Genomic DNA, 14,862 nt, shown 5'->3' with positions numbered 1-14,862 from the left:
GGCTCAAGGGGCTTGAGGGGCGGAGCCCTGGAAGGCTCGAGAGGCGGAGCCCTGGAAGGCTCGAGAGGCTTGAGGGGCGGAGCCCTGGAAGGCTCGAGAGGCGAGGCCCTGGAAGGCTCGAGGGGCTTGAGAGGCAGAGCTCTGGGAAGCTCGGAGGCCAGAGCTCTGGAAAGCTCGGGAGGCGGAGCTCTGGAAAGCTCGGGAGGCGGAGCTCTGGAAAGCCCGGGAGGCGGAGCTCTGGAAAGCCCGGGAGGCGGAGCTCTGGAAAGCCCGGGAGGCGGAGCTCTGGAAAGCCCGGGAGGCGGAGCTCTGGAAAGCTCAAGAAGCTCGGAAGGCGGGGCTCTGGAAAGCCCGGAAGGCGGAGCTCTGGAAAGCTCGGAAGGCGGAGCTCTGGAAAGCTCAGGACGCTCGGAAGGCGGGGCTCTGGAAAGCCCGGAAGGCGGAGCTCTGGAAAGCTCGGGAAACTCGGAAGGCGGAGCTCTGGAAAGCTCGGGAAACTCGGAAGGCGGAGCTCTGGAAAGCTCGGGAAACTCGGAAGGCGGAGCTCTGGAAAGCTCGGGAGGTGGAGCCCTGGAAGACTCGAGACTTGAGATGAGACTTGGGAGGCGCTGGCTCTGGGACGGGCTCGACCACTGGCGCTGGCTCTGGGATGGTCCTGGCTACTGGCGCTGGCTCTTGGACGGTCGAGGCTACAGGCGCTGGCTCAGGGATGGTCGAGGCTACGGCGCTGGCTCAGGGACGGTCGAGGCTACAGGCGCTGGCTCAGGGACGGTCGAGGCTACAGGCGCTGGCTCAGGGACGGTCGAGGCTACAGGCGCTGGCTCATTGACGTTTGAGGCTATCGGCTCTGGCTCACTGACGTCTGAGGCTACTGGCGCTGGCTCGGGGACGGTCGAGGGCTCAGGTTCGCTCATCGTGGCTGACGAGGACTCAGGCTCGCTCACAGTGACATGCGTGGGCTCTAGCTCACTCACCGTGACATGCGTGGGCTCTAGCTCGCAGACCGGGATAGGCGCGGGCCGGGAGGCGGAAGCCCGTCTTCTCTCCCTCCTCCGGGCAGACGAAGTGGGCCGCGCTGGCTAATGGAAGGTGACTGGCGACGCTGGAACGCTGTTCCTGGTCGGCGTGACTTCAGGCTCGCTGGCCGGGGCAGGCATAGGCTCTAGCTCGCAGTCCGGGGCAGGCGTGAACGGGGAGCCGCACAACAGCAAGGTTAACTCCAGGAAGTCGCGGAGAGTCCAGCCGCGTGATGCCGGCGGCAGCCGCTCCTTCAGCCAGCCACTCAGGTTTTCCCTGAAGAAGACCACCAGGGAGCAGTCCGAGAAGTCCGCAACAGCCGCCAGTTTAAGGAAGTCGCGGACGTGGGCCTCAATAGGACGGTCCTCTTGCCTCAGGCAGAGCAGATGATATCTGGCGCGTAATACTGCTGGATCCATGGTGTGTTCTTTCGTTCTGTAACGATTGAGGACTGAGGCTAACAAAGGTTGAGGATCCAAGTGCAGTTAACTTTATTTAAACGAATGGAAACAAACAGAGATGAACAAACAAAACTACCACGATGGGCAAAATTGAAAACAAAACACGATATCACTGGAACTGGGAACACTGGAACTGGGAACACTGGAACTGGGAACACTGGAACTGGGAACACAGACATGGGAGCGAACATCACCAACATACAACCACGTTCACAAACAATCAACGAAAGACAGGGACTGAACCAAAAAACAGGGTATATATACACATGAACATAGAACTAAGGGGCCAATGAACAAACAGAACACCAAACAAGATAACAAGATGACAAACAGAAGCAAATGGCAAACTTAACGAGGGCAGGTGAAAACAATGAACAGTGAACACGAGGGCTGACAGGAAGACTATGGAGGTACAAGGGTGACAAAAGTGAAAACTAAGGAATAACAAAAGTGACAAAATTACAAACAAAGGGCAACACTGAGACAAGACAGGGTAACCTTTACACAAGGCTGAAATTGTCAAGACGACATGCACCAACCACTGTGCCACAACTCCAACCACATGTTAACATTTATTTAAAAAAAATTCAGAACACTTCCAAACAATCAACCAAAATTAGGCTAAATGTATGTGTTTTTGTATGTATACAGTGCAGTGTGTGTATATCTGTGAGGGAAACTAGTATCTTGTCTAATTGTTTGATATTTGATAAGTATCAAACAACAGAGGCTTGATCAAGTATCAAGCCTCTGATTAACAATGTCAGGGATGAAAGGAAGCAGTTTTGGCTGAAGCGAGAGGAATTGAAATGTAACCAAAAATGTAAACAAAACAATACAAAATTATATTTTGCAATATTATTCACATTTTTATTGCTAAATGAAAAAAAAAAAAAAAAACAATATTCATAATTTTAATTGTAAAGCACAATTGAAAGTGTATGTATAAGATAATTTAATATTTATAATAATTTAATATAATATAATAATTGTTATAATTAGATTTTAAAACATTTTTATTTATTGTATTTTTATTATTATTATTATTATTATTATTATTATTATTATTGTAGCACATTAATAAGAACACGTAATGTCAATTTGGGGGAGAATTGTGCCACTAAGAAGACTCCTCATCTATCACTATGGATTCTCTCATCCACAGCCAGGTCTGACCTCTAGACTGAGAATATTACACCCTTGAGATTCAAATCCACATCTCTATAATCCACAGATCCGTGACCTCCCTTGAACTCACAGGAGGTGATGTGGTAACCCTCCAGCATCTAATAACATTTTAGCTTGGAGCTTGCTTTGACCTGATCATCTCTTACTTTTTCATTTATTTCATACATTTTGTATCGGAGGGTCATCGTTGTACAACAAGTACCCACCTCTGCATTAAGTGTGTTTATGTGTCCAAATGCAAGCTTTGATTGATAAACTGGTAGATTTGTACTAATATGCAATGCACAAGGCTGATAGCCATCCAGAGCATCACTAAACCACATCAGACTCATAAAATATTCACAATGCTCTCATGTAGCTTTGATGAGAAACAAACATGTGAGAGCTCAGAGCGAGGAACTCTGCTTTTCAGCACCTCTGCTTTTCATCGCAGGCGTCAAAACAAAACACAACAGGCCAGTAATATGACAAAGCCCAACGTACAACCTCAAAAGCTGATCAGTTATTTTCTGCCATGTTTGAGTAACCTACTGCCTCTGTTGTCTAATTATTGAGCAGGTTGTTTCAAAAATGTGAATGCTATAATGACACAGAAATGCTGCTTGCTCTGTACATTAATAATAGTCTGTATCATTGCTTCTGCCTGAGTATAAAGATGTATAGACAGAGGATTTGTTCCTCTCTGGTAAAATAGTTTAGTGAGCTGAATTTCCCTATAGTCTAAAACAATCTATGCTTATATATGTGTGTCCTCCTCTCTCATAGATATATTTTACAATTCATCTGTCCATAATATTACATATTAGGAGCTCAGAACAGCGACTACATAGCAATAACACTGCACATGCTGTACTCCTATAGTAGTTTAATCCTCTGATGCATGGTGTCTACTTCAATGCAAAGCCATTTTTAACTATTCAGTTGCAATGTTATACAGTCAGGTCCATAAATACTGGGACATCGACACAATTCTAATCTTTTTGGCTCTATACACCACCACAATGGATTTGAAATGAAATGAACAAGATGTGCTTTAACTGCAGACTTTCAGCTTTAATCTGAGGGTATTTACATCCAAATCAGGTGAACGGTGTAGGAATTACAACAGTTTGTATATGTGCCTCCCACTTTTTAAGGGACCAAAAGTAATGGGACAATTGGCTGCTCAGCTGTTCCATGGCCAGGTGTGTGTTATTCCCTCATTATCCCATTTACAAGGAGCAGATAAAAGGTCCAGATTTCATTTCAAGTGTGCTATTTGCATTTGGAATCTGTTGCTGTCAACTCTCAATATGAGATCCAAAGAGCTGTCACTATCAGTGAAGCAAGCCATCATTAGGCTGAAAATCAAAACAAACCCATCAGAGAGATAGCAAAAACATTAGATGTGGCCAAATCAACTGTTTGGAACATTCTTAAAAAGAAAGAACGCACCGGTGAGCTCAGCAACACCAAAAGACCCGGAAGACCACGGAAAACAACTGTGGTGGATGACCGAAGAATTCTTTCCCTGGTGAAGAAAACACCCTTCACAACAGTTGGCCAGATCAAGAACACTCTCCAGGAGGTAATGTGTATGTTTGTCAAAGTCAACAATCAAGAGAAGACTTCACCAGAGTGAATACAGAGGGTTCACCACAAGGTGTAAACCATTGGTGAGCCTCAAAAACAGGAAGGCCAGATTAGAGTTTGCCAAACAACATCTAAAAAAGCCTTCACAGTTCTGGAACACCAACCTATGGACAGATGAGACAAAAATCAACTTTTACCAGAGTGATGGGAAGAGAAGAGTATGGAGAAGGAAAGGAACTGCTCATGATCCAAAGCATACCACCTTATCAGTGAAGCATGGTGGTGGTAGTGTCATGGCGTGGGCATGTATGGCTGCCAATGGAACTGGTTCTCTTATATTTATTGATGATGTGACTGCTGACAAAAGTAGCAGGATTAATTCTGAAGAGTTTCGGGCAATATTATCTGCTCATATTCAGCCAAATGCTTCAGAACTCATTGGATGGCGCTTCACAGTACAGATGGACAATGACCCGAAGCATACTGCGAAAGCAACCAAAGAGTTTTGTAAGGGAAAGAAGTGGAATGTTATGCAATGGCCAAGTCAATCACCTGACCTGAATCCGATTGAGCATGCATTTCACTTGCTGAAGACAAAACTGAAGGGAAAATGCCCCAAGAACAAGCAGGAACTGAAGACAGTTGCAGTAGAGGCCTGGCAGAGCATCACCAGGGATGAAACCCAGCGTCTGGTGATGTCTATGCGTTCCAGACTTCAGTCTGTAATTGACTGCAAAGGATTTGCCACCAAGTATTAAAAAGTGAAAGTTTGATTTATGATTGTTAATCTGTCCCATTACTTTTGGTCCCTTAAAAAGTGGGAGGCACATATACAAACTGTTGTAATTCCTACACCGTTCACCTGATTTGGATGTAAATACCTTCAGATTAAATCTGAAAGTCTGCAGTTAAAGCACATCTTGTGTGTTTCATTTCAAATCCATTGTGGTGGTGTATAGAGCCAAAAAGATTAGAATTGTGTCAATGTCCCAATATTTATGGACCTGACTGTATGCAATGTTATATCACCCACCAAGGGTGATTAACTGTGACACTTTCTCATAATTTAATACGATTGCCCTGTTAATATGTCATTGTGTTTTATTATATATTTATGATGTTGACAACATAAAATAAACAAGGCTGGTAAAATGTTGATGTACCAATTTCCTCTGGACAGAGGAAGTAAAAAAAAAAAACATAATTATGGAAAAGAAATAGAATATTAGCAATAGTCATATTAGCAAATTCTAGTTTTGGCAAGTCATATAGGACATCTACTTTGTTCATGACACAAGTAATTTTTAAAACAATTGTTTACAGACAGATTGTTTCAATTGATTATATCACAATTCCAGTGGGTCAGATGTTTAAATACACTAAGTTAACTGTGCCTTTAAGCAGCTTGGATAATTCCAGATAATGATGTCAAGACTTTAGACAATTAGCCAATTAGCTTCTGATAGGAGGTTTACTGAACTAGAGGTACACCTGTGGATGCATTTTAAGGCCTACCTTCAAACTCAGTGCCACTTTGCTTGACATCATGGGAAAATCAAAAGAAATAAACCAAATTGTTGACCTCCACACATCTGGTTCATCCTTGGACAAATAGCTGAAGGTACCACATTCATCTGTACAAACACCATGGGACCACGCAGCCATCATACCACTCAGGAAGGAGACGCATTCTGTCTCTTAGAGATGAATGTAGTTTGGTGCGAAAAGTGAAATCAATCCCAGAACAACAAAGGACCTTGTGAAGGTGCTGGTGGAAACAGGTAGACGAGTATCTATATCCACAGTCAAATTAGTCCTATATTGAAATTACCTGAAAGGTTGCACAGCAAGGAAGAACCCACTGCTCCAAAACCGCCATAAAAAAGCCAGACTACAGTTTGCAAGTGCACATGGGGACAAAGAGCTTCATTTTTTGGAGAATTGTCCTCTGGTCTGATGAAACAAAAATTTTACTGTTTGGCCATAATGGCCATAGTTATGTTTGGAGGATAAGGGGTGAGGCTTGCAAGCCGAAGAACACCATCCCAACCGTGAAACAAATGTGAAAAACTGGGCAGCATCATGTTGTGGGGGTGCTTTGCTGGTGCACTTCACAAAATAGATGGCATCACGAGGAATGAAAATTATTGAAGCAACATCTCAAGACATCAGCCAGGAAGTTAAAGATTTGTTGCAAATGGGTCTTCCAAATGGACAATGACCCCAAGCATACCTCCAAGGTTGTGGCAAAATATCTTAAGGACAACAATGTCAAGGTATTGGATTGGCCATCGCAAAGTCCTTACCTCAATCTGATAGAAAATTTGTGGGCAGAACTGAAAAAGCGTGTGCGAGCAAAGAGTCCTACAAACCTGACTCATTTACACCAGTTCTGTCTGGATGAATGGGCCAAATTTACAGCATCTTATGGTGAGAAGCTTGTGGAAGGCTACCCAAAATGTTTGACCCAAATTAAACAATTTAAAGGCAATGCTACCAAATACTAGCAAAGTGTATGTAAACTTCTTCTAAAGTAAAAGCTGAAATCAATCATTCTCTCTACTATTATTCTGACATTAGTGATCCTAAATGACCTAAGATAGGGAATGTTTTCTAGGATTAAATGTCAGGAATTGTGTAGTGGTGGTGTAGTGGTCTAATCACATAACTGGTAATCTGATAATCAGAAGGACACTGGTTCAAGCCCCACAGGCCACAGCCACCAACATTGTGTCCTTGAGCAAGGCACTTAACTCCAGGTTGCTCCAGGGGGATTGTCCCTGTAAAAGTGCACTGTAAGTTGCTTTGGATAAAAGTGTCTGCCAAATGCATAAATGTAAATATATATATATATATATATATATATATATATGTATATATATGCACATAGTCATATTTAGTATTCTTGTTTTGAAGGAAAAAACAATACATTAAGATATTTATTTTGTGATTTAATAAATTGTGCATCAGAGTCAGAGAGATCCGCAGTACATGGAAAAGCCATATAATTTCATTGTTACTGCTTTGATTAAAAAAAAGTGTCTGTTGTATATTTCTAGTCGAGTACAGTACTATGTAATTTTCATATTGCCAAACAGGTTATTCTGAAGTGATATAGTAGGCTGCCCTCCCTCAACAAAAAACTGTAATACATTCAAATCACAGGTGATTTCCTTAACAAAACCATACATTCATCTGTACAAGGATCAATAGCTAATGGTGCAGTTTATGATTATATATATCATAATGATCTGGTTAAATCCAGGCCAGAGAAAAAAATATACTATAAACTGACATGTATTAAATTATATTGCTTTTAATGTTACAATTAATGCATACAAATATAAGCAAATGAGATGGATGATGAATTCATCACGTTGATAACCAAATCAGTTAACTTGTATTGTATTTATTTAGCCACAGTAATTATCTGACTATTTACCATTTAGCAGAAGCATTCTTATGACAGTACAGACTGCAATAATGTATGTCTCCAGCCAGGCAAATTCCCTAAATCCCAAAGCCCAAAAATGATTGAAGTAATCATTTCTGCCCTGACCACCAGCCTTATATTATCTCTATTTATCTCAATAAACATAATCAATTAGGTGCACATGGATTGGTCACAGCATTTACATGCATTCTGAATGAATAGTGGAAACGCACGAGCGTCTTCTGATTCCCAGTGAAGGGCTGAACAGGTAGTAGCGCATCATTTATTCATCTGATAGCCGCAGCTGTCTGTTCTGTGCCATTACGAACATGCCCGAATGCACTGCATCGTGCATGTTGTTTTTAGATTAAAAGACAAACCCTTTGCCATCATCTGCTCATTCATGCAAATTCAATGTAAACTGGATGGATTTCTTTTTCCATCAGTTTTGGTGCGCGAGAGCCCCAAAAACGGTCATTACAACAATGGCCATAATAACGGCATCACTGACTAAACGAATAAAATTCACGCAAACTTACCGGCATTAACCGAGGGCACGGAGATATAAGCCAACAACAACAATAACAGCGCAGCGCACGAGCCTTTAATTGCCCACATCCTTCAAGCAATTCTTTACATTCTGTTCGGCAGACGTTGAATCCCATTTACTCGCAAAGATCTATCAACTTTAAGTCGGCGTCTGTGTGTTTAACATTCGCGACTGGTTGCCACCGTTACTCCTGCACTGTTAAGAACAGCGCTAGATCTAAACTCCGTACTTGCCGCAGAAAGTCGACAGGAGAGGACTGCATGTTGCCCATTGGGCGGCATATGTCACTATATGTCACAGGGACATGGAGTTTAATTCCTCCAGGGGGCGCTCGGAGGCTCAAAGCCCCAAATCCTTCTTTCAGCCGCATTTAAATACCAGGGCGTTTTGGAGGGATATTTGCACACGATATAATTCTAATTTATCAGGATAATTAATTCAATATTTAGATTCCAAGATTTCAGATTTTTCGTTAAAACAGAAACCACCGCAGCGATCTGTGTATTCCTTTCCAGCGCTGAGAAATGTGATGCGTTTTGACGCGGTCTTTGTTCCTGATAGAACACGTAGTGGAGCGCGGGGCGCAAACTAACGTGGGGGTAGTTATTTAAAATGAGGCAAACTTAGTATCATTTTAATCTCTCAGATAGCCAGCAGACGTGACCAGCAAGTTAAGTGGTTTACAAGGACTTGTTTAGGTTACAAACTGGTAATTACAAGGGTGCTATAAATGTGGTTTATGAGGAAATTTCTAGTGTCCCCATAATTCAAATAGCTTAAAAAACACACAAAACAATGTTTTATTGAAAATGTAAAAATGCTGAAAGTTTTTTGGTGAGGGTTAGGGGATATAATCTATAATTAGTACAGTATAAATATCATTATGTCTATGGAGAGTCCTCATAATGTTAGCTGCACCAACAGGTGTGTTTGTGTTTTGCCATCAATCTATGCATTATTTCAGTCAATGCTGTGGCTTTGTTGTGTATTTATTGTCAAGTGTAAAAATGATTGCTATATTATATATGATAAAGTTTATAAATGGCATTTATTAACATGAAAATTAATAAATAGGCTTTTTAATGAGATCAGATACAGTTGTTAGAGGGGTGTTTTAAGCTGTTATATGGTCTTGTTACAATGTGCCTCCTGTTTCACTTTCTTTCTATTTTTAGGTAGATTGTGTAAAAAGTATTCGCTGGATTCATGAGACAAGACCACATATGTGTAATAGACACGTGTGAAATGAATGCGAAAAAGAAAAATATATCGAACCCCAAGTACATTTACACAAACTTCAGACAACCAAAAAGGTTATCTCATTTGTCTATTATATGTGTGTTTACATCTGCAATACGTCTATAAGACGTTTCCTGTCGGATCTCTGAGAGCACGCGTACATCACCCAGACGTCTATTTTATGTGTTTACATCTGGAAGACACACTTTTTAGGTTGTTTGCTCATCTGCAGTATGTCAATAAGACATTCAGAAGATGACTTTGAGACATTTATGATATAGAATGTTTGTAAATCTGATCTTTTTAAGATGTTTAGCAGATGTTAATTAGATTGTGATTCTTTCCAGATGAAACGCTCATAAACAGACATCTCAGAGATGTACTTGTGCTATATGGTGAGCTACCCAACAGCTGTCAGGACGATAATTTACACCAGAATAGTGACTTTGTGAAATATTAATATCTGAAAATACACAGAGAAGAATTTACAACATCTGGGCCCACAAGTCCCGCCCATTTTATTAGACTTGTTTCATGCTAATTGCCATTTTACCTGTATATTCTATTTCTATGGTGTAACATGGAACATGACAGCATCAGCGTTAGTATGCACTGAAGTTTGCGGTGTATAACCGCAAATAAGCTCAAGATGTGCTGACTTAAAGCTGAATGGACAGTTCAGTCACTTCTTCTCAATGGTGAAGCACTGCATCCCCGTTCAATCTCATACTACAGAGTGAAAAGTGCTGGCACTGTCTTCAATCTAATTCATACATTCATTCTCCCTGCCTCTCTATCTCTCTATGCCAGGTTGCTCACAAGGGAACCACATTTTCAGGGGGCCTTTCCAGCTCTCTTCTATTATTTGCGTATCTGTGCCAAGTGCTGAGGACAGAAAATACCGCTCCATATACTGAAAGATCATGCAAACACAGGATGACACCACTTTGTATTTCCACAATGAACTTTCCATTAACACTATCTGACACATTTACACTATTCTAAATAGATTAATGTTGTCAGTAGTCCAAATACAATATTTGAATACCATATATATATGGAAAATGTTTGCTGTTACAGTGAAATTTGTACAAGTGCAGCCAAAGATTGTATTTGTAAAGGTTGTCCCAGCCATCCAAATAGTAAATAGTTCTTCTAACCTTGCAAACTTGCAGAGCTTGGCTTCATCCAAAGAACAAGTTCAGTGCATTCTAATTTTAATGACAGAATGAGAGAGAAAATACTATGTAGAGGCAGCAAGTCCCTGAACACAGTTCCAGTGCTGTCGTCTGTTTGGGGACTCTTTGTCCATTTACTAAACCCCTTCTAGCCCCTGAGACAGGAACAATTGTAGCACATTTCAGGTGCTATTTTTTGGGCAAACTTGACATTATTTTCATATTTTTGGCAGTTTGCTGAGTTTTTTTTCTTCTTCAATGGAAATCAGATATTTAGCATTATTTTATGTTCAGACTAATGGACAGTTTGGACAGATAATTTAGATGATTTCAGGATTTAAAGGAATATTTCACCCAAGCATGAAACTTCTCTCATAGATTATTTCTGTTGATCTAAACCCATTATACTTTCTTTCTTATGCAAAACACAAAATATGTTTTAATTAGGGCTGTTCAATTGTGATTTGATTAAACTGTTTGATCAAATTAAGTACATACCGTGAAAGGCCCCCAAATAAAGGAAATGTAGAAATAGAATACAATAATTAAAATAATTTTTAATGATATATACTGTAATATATATTATAATTCAAATACTTTTCATCATATACATTTATTGTGGCAACAGACAAGTAAAGCATTATGAACAATACAAAAAGTGGCTTAAAGTAAAAATGTTTCCATATCATTGGACATATTGGGTCTGTTTCAAAACCTAGTGAGCTTCCTTAAGAGGCAGCATTTAAATGCATCATAGGCGCGCTCCTGACGTGAAGGCTGTTCCAAATGGTATCTTAATAATGTTGCCTCAAAAGATATCTCGTTTTGGTCAAATTCTAAGGTAGAATAAGATGTATCCTTCTGGGTAGGCTATCCCAGATTGCACTGTGATGAGCTCGGCTAAAAATAAATCCAAGATGGCAGACGAAGCAAGAGAAATTTGGATTATAAATATAATTATAACCCATTCAATACTGAAAAGAATTTATAAAATATAGTTTAATATCATTGAAACAGACTATTTTACCCATATTGCTCATTAGAGTATTGCATTGTTCCTCTTGCGTCACCTGTATTGAAATCAGTTGCAACTTGAGTCTCCCGTGCGCTGCAAGTGAGAAGCGCTATTTGAATAACGTGTAAAGCTGCTGTCTATGAATTGCTCTCTTACTAGTCATCATTTCAGTTAGGATGCTGCCCTAGAAGACAGAGAGGCAGCTCACTATAGAACTGACCCAATAACTCTGTTATTTGCCTACTTCTCTCTGCGCTATCTTTAATTGTTGGTCTATGCAGTCATGCGTCAGATGGATGCTTTTTGTCTCACTAGGTTTCAGTGTGTCTAGTCATAAGTGCTGTGTTTTTAGGATGCTGTGTTAATTTAAATGTAGTTTTGTCCTGCACAGCCCCAAGCTGAGCCTGCGCTGACTGCGCAAAGGTAAATTCAAGCAGCTCAAAAATCACAATTGTAAACCACAATTTACATTCAATAAATAACCTTTTCAACCTTTTCAATCAGAATATCTCTTCAACAACAGTTTCAACAAAATAAAAACGTTGTACGCAATTAACATATCAATTGCGTTTTGATTCTTGTTATGTTTCTTCCTTTTTTTTTTTTTTTTTTACTTAAATTGTCCGAGTCCAGATGCAATATGAAACCCTTTTAGATGCAACATTGCAGAACTACCATTGGCTGTATGTATAAATTAACTCTGTGGCTGTGTGAACTTGTGGATTGCCTTCGATGTAGGGAAAACACTGGGGAAAGTTGAGGGCAATTAATGTCTGTCTAATCCACCTTTTGATGAACACAGTAGTTCTTCTTTACAGGCAAAGAAACAGTTCAAAGAATCCTCATCAAATATCGTCCAGTGGGTGACTCGGCATCTTTTATCAAGAGCAATGGTAGTAGATTAGGTTACAACACCACAACTTTCACAGCAAACTCAACACACAATAACTCATACAAACAAAATAATCATCAACTTACCTTCAAGATCAAATAACAAAACCTTTTCTCCAGACTTGTCTATTTTTATCTTAGATCTCACTTTCTGCTTGATATTTTATCAGTCGTTTTCTCTACGTCTATTCTCTTCCCAATTACAGACTATGTGTGGTGTCTCTTAACTGGTCAATACTAGAACTCTCTGCACAAATCTTAATTTTTCCATTAACTAAATTACATGCTTTTAATGTTTTCTTCTCTATTTTAACATCAAGTATATGTTATTTTTGTTATGCTTGAGCAGCGAGGCAGACGAGATGAGGATCCAATTGCAGCTAGGACTTTTATTAAATAAACAAGAAAACACAAAAGGAACAACCCTCAATGGGGAAATAAAACATAAAATTGAAAACCAAAACACGATGAAAACAAACAGAGAACTCTGGCAGGGAACACATACCGGGCTAACACCAAACAAGGACCGACAATGACTAAACCAAGAACCAGGGTTTAAATACACAAAGGAACAAACGAGGGAATGAGGGACACCTGGGGCAACAATCAGGGGAAAACCAATCATGAAAAGAAACTACAAAAGGACTACAAAAACCAAACAGGAAACAGGAACTAAACTAAACTTCAACATAAAAGCACAGAAACAAAAGACAACAGGGAACATAACATAACCCCCCCTCAAAAGGACCGGATTCCAGACGGTCCTAAAGAAAACGACAAGAACAACAAACACAAATAAATGTCCAAAGGGTGAGGGACTGGAACAGGGGGAAACAGACAGACCAAAGGGGCACAAGGGGTACAGGGACAGTCCAAGGAGGCACAAGGGGCAATTAGGCAGTCCAGGGAGGCCAAGAGGGCAGACAGGCATTCCACGAAGGCGCAAGGGGCTGACAGGTAGACCAGGGAGGCCGAGAGGGCAGGCAGGCAGTCTATGGGGGTGTGAGACGGGGCCAGGGTCAGGTGGCCTGGGGAGCCTCCACCGGGTAGGAACAGGTTTAGGAGGCCAGGGAGGTGGCTACAAGACAAGGACCGGTTCAGGAGGTCTGGGAGGTGGCCACAGGACAGGGACAGGTTTAGGTGGCCTAGGAGGTGGCCGTAGGGCAAGGGCTGGTTCAGGGGGCCTGGGAGGAAGATTGGACACTAGGGGAGCTGGCGGAGCCAAGGAGGACTCCTGAGGCGGAGCAGTCGAAGACTTGGGTGGCGGCGCCGAAGGAGACGTAGGCAAGGCCGCAGGAGACCCTGGGGGCGGAGCAGAGGCAGGCAGAGCCGTGGGAGACACTGTGGGTGGAGTAGAGGCAGGTTGAGCCGTGGCAGACTCAGGTGGTGAGGCCTTGGGTGGACCAGGAGGCGGAACCGTGGTGGGCGGGGCCAAGAAGGACTTTGGAGGCGGAGCCGTAGAAGACTCAGGAGGCGGAGCTGTGGGAGGCAGAACCATGGAAAGCTCTGGAAGCTCAGGGGGCAGAGCCATGGGAGAATCAGGAGGCAGAGCTAAGGGAGGCTCGGAAGGCAGAGCAGAGGGAGGCGGAGCCGAGGAAGGCAGGGCCGAGGAAGGCTCGGGAGGCTCAGGAGGCGGAGCCGAGGGAGGCGGAACCATGGAAAGCTCTGGAGGCTCAAGGGGCGGAGCCGTGGGAGGCTCAGGAGGCAAAGCAGAGGAAGGCTCAGGAGGCGGAGCCGAGGAAGGCTTTAGGGGCGGAGACCTGGAAGGCTCTGGAGGTGGAGCCGAGGGAGGGTGCGCCGTAGGATGCTCTAGAGGCGGAGCCCAGGGAGGCTCGAGACTTGAGGGGCGGAGCCCTGGGAGGCTCGAGAGGCTTGAGGGGCGGGGAAGGCCCTGGAAGGCTCGAGAGGCGGAGCCCTGGAAGGCTCGAGAGGCGGAGCCCTGGAAGGCTCGAGAGGCGGAGCCCTGGAAGGCTCAGACTCTTGGATGGGCGTGACCACTGGCGTTGGCCTTTGGACGGGCGTGACCACTGGCGCTGGCCTTTGGACGGTCGAGGCGACTTGCGCTGGCTCAGGGACGGTCGAGGCGACAGGCGCTGGCTCAGGGACGGTCGAGGCGACAGGCGCTGGCTCGCTGACCTCTGGGGCTAAGGGCTCTGGCTCGCTGACCGGGGCAGGCGGGGGCTCTGGCTCGCTGACCGGGGCAGGCGGGGGCTCTGGCTCGCTGACCGGGGCAGGCGGGCTCTGGCTCGCTGACCGGGGCAGGCGGGGGCCGGGAGGCGGACGCCTGTCTTCTCCTCCTCCTCCGGGCGGACGAAGTT

At 43.1% G+C, this 14,862-nt stretch overlaps 1 protein-coding gene across 1 annotated transcript in view; it reads right to left on the bottom strand.

The window, feature by feature from the left end:
* The window catches only part of LOC127650166 (fibronectin type III domain-containing protein 5-like), a 42,841-nt gene extending 34,507 nt beyond the window's left edge, over nucleotides 1-8,334 (bottom strand). The window contains exon 1 of the mRNA XM_052135400.1: nucleotides 8,211-8,334. Within this exon, the coding sequence (XP_051991360.1) occupies nucleotides 8,211-8,289 (79 nt within the window). The 5' untranslated portion in view covers nucleotides 8,290-8,334. The remainder of the gene's footprint in view (nucleotides 1-8,210) is intronic.
* Nucleotides 8,335-14,862: the final 6,528 nt, after the last annotated feature.

This window comes from Xyrauchen texanus, chromosome 10 (genome assembly GCF_025860055.1).
Source record: "Xyrauchen texanus isolate HMW12.3.18 chromosome 10, RBS_HiC_50CHRs, whole genome shotgun sequence".
Lineage (NCBI taxonomy): Eukaryota > Metazoa > Chordata > Actinopteri > Cypriniformes > Catostomidae > Xyrauchen > Xyrauchen texanus.
Note: the sequence above shows the minus strand (reverse complement) of the source record. Positions and strands in the feature narration are given on the sequence as shown.